Source organism: Epinephelus fuscoguttatus, linkage group LG4 (genome assembly GCF_011397635.1).
Source record: "Epinephelus fuscoguttatus linkage group LG4, E.fuscoguttatus.final_Chr_v1".
Taxonomy (NCBI): domain Eukaryota; kingdom Metazoa; phylum Chordata; class Actinopteri; order Perciformes; family Serranidae; genus Epinephelus; species Epinephelus fuscoguttatus.
Window position 1 is genome coordinate 11580511 of NC_064755.1, and position 16416 is coordinate 11596926.

General features: G+C 40.2%; 1 protein-coding gene and 1 long non-coding RNA gene across 2 annotated transcripts in view; one reads left to right on the forward strand and one right to left on the reverse strand.

The window, feature by feature from the left end:
* LOC125887288 (transcription factor 7-like 1) overlaps nucleotides 1-16190 on the forward strand; it is a 43170-nt gene extending 26980 nt beyond the window's left edge. Inside the window, exons 7-8 of the mRNA XM_049573988.1 lie at nucleotides 13235-13342; nucleotides 16170-16190. Of these exons, the coding sequence (XP_049429945.1) occupies nucleotides 13235-13342; nucleotides 16170-16190 (129 nt within the window). The remainder of the gene's footprint in view (nucleotides 1-13234; nucleotides 13343-16169) is intronic.
* On the reverse strand, nucleotides 1252-2245 carry LOC125887729 (uncharacterized). The gene is made up of 3 exons (XR_007449198.1): nucleotides 2146-2245; nucleotides 1375-1469; nucleotides 1252-1265 (listed from the first exon to the last, which is right to left on the reverse strand). It is a non-coding gene; the product is annotated as an uncharacterized LOC125887729 (long non-coding RNA).
* Nucleotides 16191-16416: the final 226 nt, after the last annotated feature.

The following is a 16416-nucleotide window of genomic DNA, read 5'->3' on the forward strand; positions in this document are numbered from 1 at the left end:
CTGTCTCAGGAATTTTACTGTATGGTTGTCAGTCTCAGGAATGTCACTACTAGCCAGGTGGAAAAGTGTTATGAATACATAAGAAAAAGTGTTATTCATGCTCACATTCTGTTAGAAACAAAAATTGCATTTTATTATGCCATTGACGTCAACATTAACATAAATATAATATAGTAAAGAAGTAAATACTATAAACAGTATAAAAATAAATATGAATGGTGTAAAACTAATTATGTACAGTATTAAAGTAAATATTCTGAACAGTATAAAAATATGTATTAATAGTGCAGTCAACATATGAACAAATCAACCATCACAAAAACAGGATCTGTTATGAACATATTGCACATAACAGCCATGACAACGTGAACTTAATTATCTGGGATCTTGTCGATAAGGTGCTCAAACAGGTTCAGGAATCTCTCCGTTTTTGCCTCGCTCTCCTCACGGCGTTTCTGCTCCTTTTCACTTTCTGCCATAAGGAAATCCACTATGGGATTTGTCTTCCTCTTCTTCTTTTTAGGAGAAGGGGTTGGAGGGCTTGGGGAGCTTGGGGTAGCCATGGGAGAGGCTGAGGTACAGGGTGCCTCAGAAGATGTGCCTGAGGTGGATGGGCTGGGCTCTGTGGCACAAATTGTGGGCTTGACGATCTCCTAAAAGAAGAGAACAGAAATTATTTGAACTGGGTGACATGGCTATTTGTTGCATATAATATATAATAACTACGTTCACAATATATTTCTTTTATTTATGTCAATGTGAATGTATGTATTTATGTAAACGTGATTGTAGATTGTAGCTAATCTTAAAACCTTACGGCAACAATTGCTGTGGGATCAGCATCAGGACCATAAGATGCGACCACAACAGGAGGGTCCATTGAAGGCCTGGCACCCAACACCTCATGCATGTCCCCATAGAACTGCCAGGTGGCAGCTGTTACTTCCCCACCATCAGTTCCTGAGCCTGTTTTGGGGGTTTTGAGCTCCTGCAATAAACACACACATACACACATGGTGAAAACTCAATATTACAAATAATGAGAAGAATTACAAATGATGCTGTAAGACTTTTTATTTTTTACAGTAGACCTTCAGTAATTGTGATAGGTTAAAGAATACACGGAAACATGAACTGTCATGCAACTCTGTAAGCTCGACACAAATTTCTCTGATTCCCTTGGATGTTTTCTTTAAATTTTCCGCCTTGTTGGACACCTGCTGTGGGGTGATTGTTCCTCCAGACCAAGTTCTTTGATCAATGTCCTGTATCATAACAAATATGAATGGTAATGAATAGTAAATTAATAGTCACAACAATGACAAAACACAGATGTTCGTATGCGATCAAGCAACTTTAAAACAAATGACTCACTCCCAAAAGTGGTTTGGCAGCACTTCTGGATCTTTGAAAACGCTGCTCATTATCTGCTCTGTACCGAATGAGCTGTCTGGTTTGCTGAGGAGTCCCTGTGATGATGGAACATAGGTGTATTATTGTGACATTGTTCAGATTTCAAAGAAACCAATGCTATTGCTTGCAATTACTATAAACTATAAGGGTGACAAACCCTGATTATCAAAATTACAGATATGTTGATTTTGTTGGGCATGACAGCACAGGTCAATCATACATAAAATAGACAGGAAAATGTTTCAGGTGCTGTTTTCCTTCTTTGCCTCCCTACTACAACAATAATGCAGTGTTTCTGCTACATTCATTTAGCAGCGGCGTGTCGCTGCTGCTAAATTATTGCCGCCGCTGCTGCTCCTTCAAAACATTTTTGCAAATGCACCACCACTCTGAGACATCTGTGCACTTGAACAGCGCAGCAGCCAGTATAGTGAGGAGAGCAGCGGTGAGGTGAGTGGGAAGTGGGGGAAGGCTCCTATTTAGGGACGCACCAAATATATTCGGCCGAATATTGCAAAAAAACACACATTCGGTATTCGGTGGAATAAGTGAAAAGCAAGGCCGAATAATAGCGCCATGTTTTGATAACGCAATCAAACAGTGTGCGGTGACAGGCAGTGTGGCGATAAACAGTAACGGCGAATCCCGCCGGTTGTGGGTTGAATGGGGGTCACAGACACGGACAGGAATACGTATTCCTGTCAAATAAGGCGGCGTATTATAACAGCTTACCGGCGAAGAAGTTTGGCTCCAGGTGAATAACTTGTTGTCATGACTGCCCAAAAGTACCTGAACAGCTGAGCCATGACGGCACACAGTATGTGGCGTATCAGAGGAGAAACTTTAGGGACTGTTCGTTACTTATGAAGGGACTAGTTAGGGAAGGAGGGTGGCTGGTTGATTTTTATTTATTTTATTTTGATCCCCCCTATGTTAACCACTTATTGATGCTGTTTTTGAAGTACAAATAAGTCAATAAGTAATCTATTCCATTGAAATATCATTGATGTATTATAGAAAAGTGATTTATCTTTTTATAAATGACAAAAGGCACATCTGCCTCATTTTTCTCTGTGGTATCCTGATACTAGTCAGAACCCTGATACTTTCACTGGTATTGTACCGTGGGTCCCAACTGAGGGATGTCTCTCACTCTCACCCCCCCTCATATGTACAATACTGCACATACCTGTCACAGTTTTTTTTTCATATGCCCTTTAACAGTGCCTGGTATGAACTTGAACATTTTAATTTTATATTACAATATTTTACACAAGCGCAAAAAAAATTGAAAATACTTTAAAACTTGTCAATAAATCTTAGCAGCTATACATGAAATATGTTTACAATACAATCATGAACTCATTTCAGTGCCAAATACAATGAAATCCCTCTTTGAAAAGTAATAATCATGCTCACCAATCTCTGTGTTCGGCGAGGCACAGACACAAATGGCGCTAATGCCCAGTAAATCCACAGGGTTTCTAAATGAACAAGTAAACCAGTAAGAACAAAGTAACTTAATTAACTTTGACTGTAGATTGAATTACAAAGAAATACACTTAGAGGATTATCACCTTGCTCCTAGAAGCAGTTATTGATGAAACCACGGAGTTTCTCCACACAGACACACCGAGAGCTGAGCACTGGCTTCTAGCTAGCGCCAGCAGACTCGCTAAAGGCTAACAGCAGCTAGTCTGGCCACCAGACAATCAGAGATCTCCGCCTTCTGATAGTCTGGGGACACTCCTTTCTAAAGTGTGTTTAACACACCAGCAAAAACGGCCGGCAACAAAGCAACGCCTCTTGCGTTTTTGAAAAGGACATGCCTTCTCGGAAATGTGCGCTCCCCCTTTTCTCGTCAGCAAGGAAACAAACACACAGAGAGCTTGAAAATTGATGCCGAGAGATTTTATCAAACGTGTGCTCATCCGTGAAGAAAATATTTTTTTCCCAGCGGATGTCTTAGTTACAACGTGATTGAGCTAACTGGAGTAGTTTCATGTCGTATCCGAAAACGGGAGGCTTTTAACAGATGACGTCCTGATGTTAGCTTTGCTGCTAGTGTTAGCTGTCCCTGTCAGCTGCAGCCACTGATGCTTTCTAGACATCGTGATTTCCCAAAACTGAATAAATACCACACATAGCAACACAAAACTGCTTTGCTAGCTCAATCATGTTGTAACTAAGATATCCGCTGGAAAAGATTTTTTTTTCACGGACCGTTTAACGAGTTATTATCTATTACAGACACCGCTAACGGCTAACAGGGCTAACAGCTAACGGTTAGCCCAGCTAAACGTGCACATAGAAATAGTAATGTTCGTTCAATCATTGTGTTTATAGACTTTACAAACATCGGATTAGTCTAAACGGTGATACAGTGATGTGAAAAATGTGAGATATATATATATATATATATATATGTATATATATATATAAGTTATATATATAGCTCTGCTGGTTTTCTACCCAGACTATAGACTATAGAGGAAATCGCCTTGTCCTCTATAGTCTATAGTCTGACTTTGACAATCAAGTCTATAGTCTTGATCCCCTCTATAGTCTATAGTTAATGAATCATGGCCTTGTAAAAGATTATGTTTGTTTCTTTTAGTTGGCGAGAATGTGTTCGCCGCAAACGCACAAACATCCACTAACTTTGACAGCGTTTTCTCTGCAGTACGGCTGAGCCATTTTGTACCGCTACACGTGTTTCTAGTGGGACTCTGTTTTCAAGCACTAGAGTTCACCGAAGGACTGCCCTGCAGATTTACTATTGGTTCTGCAACGTAGGGAGTTTTTTAAACTCTGAAATTGTATTCGCCCATCTAAACACAAAATCAGGGAGAAAGTCATCAGTCTTTAGTTAAGCAAAGCGTCTAAAGACTGACTTGTGAGTCTATGTCCCTGTAGGCTAAATGTATTTCATGTTAGGAGAGATTTAACCCAATCAGGAGTGATCCTCTATTGGGATCCACAGAGCATAAAGGCTACAGTATGTTGCTATGTTAATCTTTTCAGTCTGCACATCACATAATACTCATACAGGTTCAGAGGTTGAGTGACAACATCTGGAGGCATCTCCAAATTAAATGTCACTATCTTTATGCCTCTGTGCTGACGATAGCTATAGCTGGAGGCATTATGTTTCCAAGTCGTCCGTCCATTCATATGTCCCATTCTCAAAAATGCCTTGAGGGAATTTCCTCAAATCTTGTACTTAGACTCAGCAATGAACTGATGAGATTTTGGTGATCAGAGGTCAAAGGTCACATTGTGAATTCTAGTGAACAAGACATCTCAAGACGAACTTGATGGAAATTTCTTTAAATTTGATACAGACTTCCTACAGACTTAATTTTTTGGTCCCACTTTCTAATGACTCAGCATTTGTAAAGGGGTTTCAAACATTAATTAATGGCTTTAGTATTGGTAAAAAGGTCATTTACTTTTTCCTTATAGATAATTCATAAGACATTGATAATACTATATTTTGGTATGCCAATCCTTCATCAACATACTAACATTTCTAACTGCAGACATGATGACTTATTAGAAATTAAGAGACACACAAATAATTCATATAAACCCTTCATAAAGGGTGACATTTCAGAGAGTAACTGAGTATAGATGTCTGCTAGCAAACTGAAATAAAAACAATAATGATTTAGAAAAGTGTGAAAAGAAAACAGCTTTCAAAGTTACACAAATTCACCAGGATCACAGATATGGATGTATCTGTTTTATGCTAATTCTTGTGGAGTCAAATGACTGATCTAATGACTGCAGAGACTGACGGACTTTACTGAGCAAAAGTGGCTTACAAGTACAAAGTACTAGAACAAGATAAGTGGCCGACTTTTTAAGGGAGCATGGTTGGAAATGTAAGACACTAAATTCTCAGGTGGAGTGTCTCTGCATGGAGAGGAGAAATAAGCATCGCTGGTACACAGCTCTTATAAAAGGGATTATCCTCCTGGCCCTTCATCAGCTCCTGGTGCCTCTGGAAGTCTGTGAAATCCGACAGAGCCTGGAGAAAACCATAAAGATGTTGCGTTACACAGATATAACATCCAAGTTCTCACTCAATGAGGCCTGGTCATTTCTAACATGCATTCAAACATCAGATTAACTGCACATTTATGGCCAGACACTGAGACACTACAAATATCTCATACTACTGTACACCAGCCTGATCCACCCAGAGATCAGACGAGTGGGAGGAAGAAGAGCTCCTTCTGGAAGATCAGCCATATGGAAAAGAAATAGAAAAAACTTATAAGAAGTTCCATCACCTTCAGTTTATGTTTTATGTATTGTGCATCATATGAGGCTTATATGATTTACTCTTGAAAGTGGCCACTTTTGCATTTTTTTTTCATACAAGAAAATAAAAAGAATTACATAAGAATCAGGTGAAATCTATGTATGCGGTATATACGGAAAGTACACGTCAAAGTATGTTTTCCATACATGTTACATATAATTTTTGCAGTTTTTCCTATATGTCTGTTTTAAAGACATATGTTTTACATATATGAACAAATACCATTATATATATATGTTTTCTGTATGTAAAGTCAATATATTTTGCAGGGGAATTATGCTTTATTTATATGCTTTATATAAGCTCATTATATGTCATTTAATAAAAACCAGTAGGCTATATAAACATATATATGTTTTTCTATAAGAATTTTTAAATGTCAGCCTATGAAATTTGAAATAAGATTATAAAAAATACATACTTTATATATACAAATCTATACAGTCAGTTTCATATAAGTTTCTGTCATAAGAAACACATGACTCACATATGAAAGTGACAAGACTTAATTTGTCCCTTTACTACTGCAATTGGATCAAACTGTGTAACAAACTAGCAATGCACTAACTGCTTGGTCAGCTCCCAGAACAACTACTTTCTACCATTCAAATTACATAAATGCAGTCTATAAATGTTGTCTTTCAATACCTGTAATACTGAAAAATGGCTGTTAGGCAAATTTTGAATTCAACGAACTTTATTCGCAAAACAAATTAGGCATAGTCACTTATATTGACTAATATTTACCACTGCTGAACAATAATCATTTCACATGGAACAGTGTGTTTGTTTTCAACAATCTGAGTACTGAAATTACACAACAAACAGCAACAAAGCTCAATTTAAGGGGATGCTTTACTTTTGGCATGGAGCTCTGTGATCTTGGCATTGATTGTGATGCCAGTGCTGGAGAGTTGGGTCCCTGCCACCTCTTGAGAGTTGCATCTACAGTATATATATATATATAACTATTTCTACAAGAATGGGATGAATAGTCTTTTTCAATTTCTGCGTTACACTGAATACATTCGACAGGGATTTTGAATATTTGCTGTGTTGATTTAATCATTTTTCCTAACTTATTGGATATAATTGCTCCTAAAATGTTAAACAATATTACCCTTGTAATAATTTAAGGAAAATTAATTAGTTTAGAGAGAAGAATATGATGCCTGGTTTAGCAAAAATGCTAAACTTAGCAACATTTTAACAGTCCTTTGTCATTACATGTTGAAAACCTGCTTTCAGTCAACTCATATGCTTTTCCCTTCAATTTTATTATCAGATTATGTTGTTTCATGTTTGTGGCACCACAAGTAAATCTTGTAAGTGTTTTCTATCATACTTACAAGAGTTTAGTTTCACTGATTATTGTCCAACTCATATAAGTTTGATATTACATTTTTCTACTAAGGATATTGTATGTGGAATTACTGTCATATAATGTTCTTTTAAGTACCCAAATCACACAAGTTTCATTTTGTACAAATTTAATAAGGATCTTATATCTGGTTTCACTGCCGTATGCATTACATACAAGTTTCAGACAAAAGGGATACAAACTTTCTTTTTAAGATTTATCTATATCTTTTCCACATGGGCAGCATCACAGTCAATAGTGTTTATGCAGCCTCCTCCACCTTCAGGTTCTGGCAGACTGCTGAGGGCCTGAACCTGCACCTACAGCACCCACTGGTCAGTAAATCCCAGACCCACATTTCATTTGCAATTTCTGGAAGACACCTGCAGCTCCACTGTCTGCCCCTGCTGCCCTTACAGCCAGAAGGGATGCTTTACTAAAACAGTGGCCAACAAAGGATCCCACCTGCATGTGAGGGACATAGTTACATATTTTCAGACCTTTGATTTGTTTTTTTCATTTCATCAGCATCAGCTCAATCAATGGCGTTCTGGTAAGCATTATTAATTTTCTTGTGTCAAATGTTTTAATATCAAAGAAAAGTCAGTGCACAGTCAGTGACCACAAGGAAGTCAATAAATCAAATTGATTTAAAAATAAATACATAAGGTTAACAGATGTGCATCTGATTTTATACAGTTCTGCTATTTAGCTCAGTGGAAACTAGACTGGTAAGGCTCTGTAAGGACTGTAAGGTTCAAGCTGAATTTGTTGTATGATATATTAAATATATATATATATATAAATATTTAATATAGTTCACCAAAAGGTCTTTTAGAAATGTACTCAGATGAAGTGGATAGCTGCAACAGATGTCACAGTTCAGCAGATATTACACACGTATTGGTTCTGCCCATCACTGACATATTACTGGTAGGGCCTATACAATATTCAAAGTCTTATCAGAGTCCTTTAATCTAAATCTTCAACCCAGTGCCTGGAGGTGCATCTGTGGTGCTCAGGGTGACAAAGATCAAACTTTAAATAAAGGCTTAAACAAAAAAACAGTTGCTTTCTTAACCCTTTCGACAGGTAGGAGAATCCTGATGAAATGTATGTCACCTCATCCACCAAATTCTTCAGTGTTCGAGGGATTTAGTGACCAAATCTGCTGTGGGGTCTGGGGTTCAGAGAGAATTTTTAAAAATCAAAACTATATGCGAATACGAATATGTACAATTGGGCAATAAGATGTAGCATATCATAATTCCTGCCTTGGTTTGAGGGAATTTGGAAATAGTAACTGGATGGGGAATGACTGAGGGGAGGAAATGTAAAGTGTACAGTGCATGATTCATTGTGTTTTTGAGAGGAAACATAACAATAGCCTTTAACCTACTAAAAATATTAACAGAAATAATGTTTGTAAGCGTGTGTGGGTAACACATTATAAAAACAGACATAAATGAACAGATGTCGCCTATAAAGTAGGATAAAATGGAAATACTCAGTCTACAAGTAACGTTAGGTAGGCTACCTTCAAAGTGTAGCTACTTCAGTATAGTACTTGAATAAATGTACTTAGTTACATGGCAACACTGGTTATCAGAACATTTGAATGAAAACAGAGAAAGCGACGTTTGAATTGTCCCCAAAGACGGTGGTTCTGGTACAGAACGCTGAAACTGTATAAATACCCAAGTATCTGATCATTTCATCAGAACCAGTCCAACCTTCACAGAGTAAACCACGGAGACATTTTCACAGACTTACCTTAAATTCAACTGTCGATACCATTTTAAAGTCAAGCCAGCGACCTGCACCGTCAGTGACGCAGCGGCCAACAGGTGAGTTGGTAGACTAATGTTACAGTAACGGTATGTTTTATCTAACGTTAACTAACGTCAACTTGCAGTAACAGATTGGGTGCGCAAAGTTAAGGCTAACTGGGATATTTTTTTTAACTTTTAGCTAACACACACAGCTAACGTTAGCTAAAAATGTTGTTTTTACTCACGACAGAAACGTAACGTTATCCTCCAGCTCAGGGCCGTAATCAGCATTAGGGCGCCATTTTCTATGGCCAGCCTCCGTGACCCTTCAGGGGGGTCTGGGGGGAAACAACATTTACTTTGCCTCTGAAATGTGCTGAAATTAAAATATAAGCCAGTGTAGCGCAAACATGGAAATCCTCCACTAGCTTAAAATAACATTTGAATAAATGTACACCACTTGTATTCAGATGTTCCACTTAAATTATTTGCAATGCTACAGCTGCCTTCAGATCTTACTGAACTGAAATACAGAGGAGTCATTGTATTGTTTAGGCTACATTAAAATATTGGAGTATTATTAGCCATGTTTCCATCAGTCTGTTTAGATGCGCATCTAAAAATATCAAATAGGAAAATTATGATGGAAACACCAAAACTCGAATTAAAATCCCCTGATTCGCACAAACTAAAATACGTTCGCTTTAGCTGTGTTTTGGTTGATTCAAAAAAAAACATTGATTCGCAAAATGGGGGATGGAAACAGTTATGTTCGAAGTCTGACATAGCGCACTTCCCTCCATGGTGATACACACTCCAGGTCGGGAAGGCGGTAATGCATTTACAAGCTGGTTGCCAACCGCCAGAAAATGTAGAAGAAGAAGAATGCGAGACTTGTTTTGTTTCCAGTTCTGCGGAAAATGAGTTCGTAGTTTTCACCAAAGTCCGTATATTTAATGGAAACACACAGGATTTGTATTTCTTTTAATGCGCATTTCCCAATTATTCAAATCACTTTTGGATGGAAACATAGCTACTGATGCATTTGCATGTAATGAGCAGTTTAATGATGTAGTTGCACCAGGTGAAGTCATAAGAACTTTATATGTTGGTTAGTAGTTAAATCTTTCCTAACAGATCATATATTTTGTGTGTAAAATCCATATTTGTAAAGAAACTGTCACATTAATGTAGTGAACTAAAACATAAAACAAATCCCTGAAAGAGTATAATACGATACAGGCTATAATATGTAATGTTTCTCCTCTTTGTCTCCGAACCAGCTTTCTGTAATAGTGTGTCAGGAGTCCTGTGACCATCAACGAGGTCCAGTGACAAGCTGAGGAGAGGCGTCACGCCAAACCTCCCTGCATCCAAAATGGATGTCATAAGAGAGCTGCAGCGTATCATCGAGGAGATGGAGAAGGGAGAGCAACATTCCGCTCTGATGGCGACCGTGGACCAAACACTTGCCAGGGTCAACGAACCCAACCCTCCACCTTCTCCACCTTCATCCTCCCCTGTCTTTGCTGGGCTGGGAATCAACACCCAGCTTCAGTCAGCTGAAAGACAGGGTGAAGAATATGGGGATTTCATCACCCTGGGAGCAGATTTGGTAAAGATTTGAATACTCAAGGATGATAGACATAAGCAAACATAATCTCTCTACACTCACAGTAATATGTTCCTGTGGTGCTCTGTTTGATTTTCACTGGACAGTCTGATGTATTGTGTTGTTATGTGTTCTGTGTCCATTCACAGTAAAGACTGTGCTGTTACGTGCATTTAAAGATGAGTGTTTGTTTATGAAATGGTATATTGACTGTGTTTATCAACTCTTCCTCTTTCCCCACAGCACCTGCCAAATCTGCAGCCTGTAAATGGCGTCCCAACCACAGCAGCAGTTGGTCACCCTGCTGCTTCTCCTCCTCCACAAAACATCTCCACTACCAAAGTGGATGTTATTGGAGAGTTGGAGCAAGTCATTGAGGAGATGGAGAGAGGAGAGCCAATGTCCACTCTGATGGAGACGGCAAACAGCATCTTTGCCAGGGCCAATGCTCCCAACCCTCCGTCTCCTCCACCTTCACTTCCTCCTCCTGTCTACGCTGGGCTCGAAAACATCACCCAGCCTCAGCTGGCAGAGAGGCATCGTATAGGACACAGTGACTGTACGCCCCTGGGAGCAATTCCTCGTACGGTTGAGCAGCAGAGTTCTTGGACGGCTGCTCCCACAATGTACGCTGGACCTTTGCCTCAGTGGGGGATCATGCAGCCAGTCCACCTGCATGGTCAGGCCGGTGCATATAGCCAGGGACAGGTAAGATACTAAGTAGAGGTCAGGGACAGGACTCATTAGGATCAGATCAATATTGATACGGATACTTGTCAATAGTTGATGCCAAAACAAGGAAAGAAAAAAGGCAAATTTGAATGTTTCTTTCTATAAGCAAGAAACCAGACAAGTTTTATGTAGATGACCCACATGGTGATGGTGACTTTCCCATCCTTGATTATGTTAATCGCTAATACAGTCTCCTCATTATCATGCGAGTGAATTTATGAGGATTTGAATACTCAAGGATGATACACACAAGCAAACAGAATCTCTCTAGTCTCACAGTAACATGTTCCTGTGGTGCTCGATATGATTTTCATTGGACAGTCTGATAAAGCAGATTTCCAGTATTATGTTTTGACTGTTGGTTTGTGAAATGCTATATTGAGTGTGTGTTATGGCTCTCTCTCCACAGTACCTGCCATATCATTGCCCTTTTGGTAACATCCCAGCCGTGGCAGTTGTCAGTCAGCCTGCAGTAGCTGGTCCCCTGCCACAGACAGCACCAGTTATCTGTCAGCCTGCTACTGCTACTGCACACTCAGTAAGACACCTGGTTAACCACACACACTCTGAACATCTTCACTGTTTGGTTGTAGCAGGTTTAGTAGCATCCTTGTAGCAGAAGGATATTATCAATGCTGGATTATTATCAATTGCCGTATCAGTGTCTTGTTGATGATGTCCTGACAGCAGACCCTGGTTAACCGCACACAGTGTGACTGTGAATGAGGTTCACTTGTAGCATGCTGCAGAATTTTACTTCCCTACTGTATGTTTCCCACTCCCTCTCAGTGCCTCAAAGATATGGTTTTGCATAAAAGCATTAAATAGGCCCTTGTGTTTTGAAATGTGGTCACCTGACCTAACCATGAATATACACTTCTGACCCCTGTGACCCTCAACAGCAACTATGTGGTGTAGGTTCTTTAGATATGATTTTGCTTCACAGAATTCTTCACAGTTTTTATAATTTAAATGCAGTGTAAATCCTGACACCTGGTGGTCAGATGACATTATTGCAGCTTGTCTCATCACCTGCACTGTGTGTGTGTGTTTGACTCTCCAGTACAACAGTGTGCCAGTGCCTAGACTCCCTGACGGCCAGAGCCTGCGCTTCGTTGGAGTGCTGTAAGTACCACACACATAAATAGAACAAACAAACACAAGTGTACACAGTTACTGAGCTTCTGTTTGTGTTGTCACATACACTCTGTCTGTTATCTAATGTGCTCATCTGTCTCTCTTTATCTGTGTAGGAATGGAGGGGTGTTGTACAAGGTGCCAGAGGGACATTTTGCTCTTCCCGTTCCTGCTGTTCCTCCACTGAACACCTCCAGTTCAAAGTAAGTTTTCTCCCCACAGGCTATAAATACGCCAGACTCATGAACAGATCACAGTCATCTTATATTTAATATCTATCAGCTGTAGTTTGATTTCAGATGTCTTTAATGCGTCAACCAAAATGCCTACATGAATATTATTATTATTATTGGTCTCTTTTATGAGTTTAAATTAACAACACAGCACAGACAGGATTAATGTTTGTATTATTCTGCTTATCTTAATGTTTCTCTCTAAAGTAACATCAGTAACATGACCTCTTACTCTGTTTTTCCTGTAGAAAAGAAAGCGCGAAAGAGCAGTCAAACGAGGGGCCATACGTGAAGAAGCCTCTGAATGCCTTCATGCTCTTCCTGAAAGAGCACAGAGCAAATGTTGGCGCTGAGCTTCAAGGCAGAGGAAGTGCGGCCATAAACACAGTCCTGGGACAGATTGTAAGTGTGTTCGCTCTGTATGTTTGAGACACTCAGTGTAACTTTAAATCTTGTCAACTTTACGGTGATTTGTGCTTTTCATTTACTATCTCATAATCAGAGAAGAAACCGAACATTAAAGGATTTTGAGCGTTGTATCTGTTTGTATGCTTTTATGCTAGCATTTGTGTACGTGCACTAGCTAGACCGTAGTTGTGTGTTAGTGTGTGCGTGTGCTAAGAGTGTGCTGACGTATGTCCGCAGTGGAACTCACTGACCAAAGAGGAGCAGGCCAAATATTTCCGTCAGGCCGAGATGGAGAGAGTGCTCCACGCCCAGAGACACCCAGAATGGTCCCGCAGTGACAACATTGTAAGTCCAACCTGCTCGCACACAACTCATACATCAATACACACTGAATAGAAGTGATGAAACACAGTTTTTTTATCAGCTGATATGAGATGGAAAGTCTAATGTGTTTGTTTTTGTGTAGGGCAAAAAGAGGAAGAGATAGAGGAGCAAGGCTTCCACCAGGCTCCCACCAGGCTCCCACCAGGCTCCCACCAGGACTAAAGTTAAGACCTTTACTGTGACAGTGCGTTTTTATGTGAACGGTGACATGTGACAGCACTGGATTATATTTGACTACATTACATCATCAACTGTTAATGTCAGTTATTTTTAAAGAAGTTAATGAAACACTTGATAGAATTACAATAGAATTTGTGACCCTATCAAATAAAATTTTGTTTGACTTAATATCAGTATTTAAATGTTCCTTGTGCAGATTCAATCAGCAGAAACTTGTTTTCAAAATTTTACGTTTTTTTGAAGATACAGAAGATTGATTAGTTGGTTTGTTTCTGTCGTTGCAGCTTCTGCATCTCAACGTGATGAGGGCACACAGTAGGCCAAGAAGCCTTGTGTCACGTGAATGCAGACAGCACCGATGCAGACTTTGTGGTCATCACAACCAGCTGTGATGAGGCCTCTTGATGTGCACACAGTCCTGGTACCTGAGGCTCCTCACACACAGACAGTCCAGGTGCAGCAGCTAAACACACAGACTGCAGCGACTGTACATGTGCCTGTGCATCACCTGCCACAGCTGTGTGAGGTCAGCCCTGCCTTCACGCTGGTTTCCCCAGAAACAGCCTCCATGTCGCTGGCCTCACCTGCTGCACTGACCAAAGAGGAGCAGACCAAATATTTCCGTCAGGCCGAGACGGAGAGAGTGCTCCACGCCCAGAGACACCCAGAATGGTCCCGCAGTGACAACATTGTAAGTCCAACCTGCTCGCACACAACTCATACATCAATACACACTGAATAGAAGTGATGAAACACAGTTTTTTTATCAGCTGATATGAGATGGAAAGTCTAATGTGTTTGCTTTTGTGTAGGGCAAAAAGAGGAAGAGATAGAGGAGCAAGGCTCCCACCAGGCTCCCACCAGGCTCCCACCAGGACTGAAGGTAAGACCTTTACTGTGACAGTGTGTTTTTATGTCAACGGTGACATGTGACAACACTGGATTATATTTGACTACATTACATCATCAACTGTTAATGTCAGTTATTTTTAAAGAAGTTAATGAAACACTTGACAGAATTACAATAGAATTTGTGACCCTATCAAATACAATTTTGTTTGATTTAATATCAGTATTTAAATGTTCCTTGTGCAGATTCAATCAGCAGAAACTTGTTTTCACAATTTTAAGTTTTTTTGAAGATACAGAAGATTGATTAGTTGGTTTGTTTGTGTTGTTGCAGCTTCTGCATCTCAACGTGATGAGGGCACACAGTAGGCCAAGAAGTCTTGTGTCACGTGAATGCAGACAGCACCGATGCAGACTTTGTGGTCATCACAACCAGCTGCGATGAGGCCTCTTGATGTGCACACAGTCCTGGTACCCGAGGCTCCTCACACACAGACAGTCCAGGTGCAGCAGCCAAACACACAGACTGCAGCGACTGTACATGTGCCTGTGCATCACCTGCCACAGCTGTGTGAGGTCAGCCCTGCCTTCACGCTGGTTTCCCCAGAAACAGCCTCCATGTCGCTGGCCTCACCTGCTGCACTGACCAAAGAGGAGCAGGCCAAATATTTCCGTCAGGCCGAGACGGAGAGAGTGCTCCACGCCCAGAGACACCCAGAATGGTCCCCCAGTGACAACTTTGGAAGTCTAACCTGCTCGCACACAACTCATACATCAATACACACTGAATAGAAGTGATGAAACACAGTTTTTTATCAGCTGATATGAGATGGAAAGTCTAATGTGTTTGTTTTTGTGTAGGGCAAAAAGAGGAAGAGATAGAGGAGCAAGGCTCCCACCAGGCTCCCACCAGGCTCCCACCATGACTGAAGGTAAGACCTTTACTGTGAAAGTGTGTTTTTATGTCAACGGTGACATGTGACAACACTGGATTATATTTGACTACATTACATCATCAACTGTTAATGTCAGTTATTTTTAAAGAAGTTAATGAAACACTTGACAGAATTACAATAGAATTTGTGACCCTATCAAATAAAATTTTGTTTGATTTAATATCAGTATTTAAATGTTCCTTGTGCAGATTCAATCAGCAGAAACTTGTTTTCAAAATTTTAAGTTTTTTTGAAGATACAGAAGATTGATTAGTTGGTTTGTTTGTGTCGTTGCAGCTTCTGCATCTCAACGTGATGAGGACACACAGTAGGCCAAGAAGCCTTGTGTCACGTGAATACAGACAGCACCGATGCAGACTTTGTGGTCATCACAACCAGCTGTGATGAGGCCTCTTGATGTGCACACAGTCCTGGTACCCAAGGCTCCTCACACACAGACAGTCCAGGTGCAGCAGCCAAACACACAGACTGCAGAGACTGTACAGGTGCCGGTGCATCACCTGCCACAGCTGTGTGAGGTCAGCCCTGCCTTCACGCTGGTTTCCCAGAAACAGCCTCCATGTCGCTGGCCTCACCTGCTGCACTGACCAAAGAGGAGCAGGCCAAATATTTCCATCAGGCTGAGACGGAGAGAGTACTCCACGCCCAGAGACACCCAGAATGGTCCCCCAGTGACAACTTTGGAAGTCTAACCTGCTCACACACAACTCATACATCAATACACACTGAATAGAAGTGATGAAACACAGTTTTTTTATCAGCTGATATGAGATGGAAAGTCTAATGTGTTTGTTTTTGTGTAGGGCAAAAAGAGGAAGAAATAGAGGAGCAAGGCTCCCACCAGGCTCCCACCAGGCTCCCACCAGGCCTGAAGGTAAGACCTTTACTGTAACAGTGTGTTTTTATGTCAACGGTGACATGTGACAACACTGGATTATATTTGACTACATTACATCATCGACTGTTAATGTCAGTTATTTTTAAAGAAGTTAATGAAACACTTGACAGAATTACAATAGAATTTGTGACCCTATCAAATACAATTTTGTT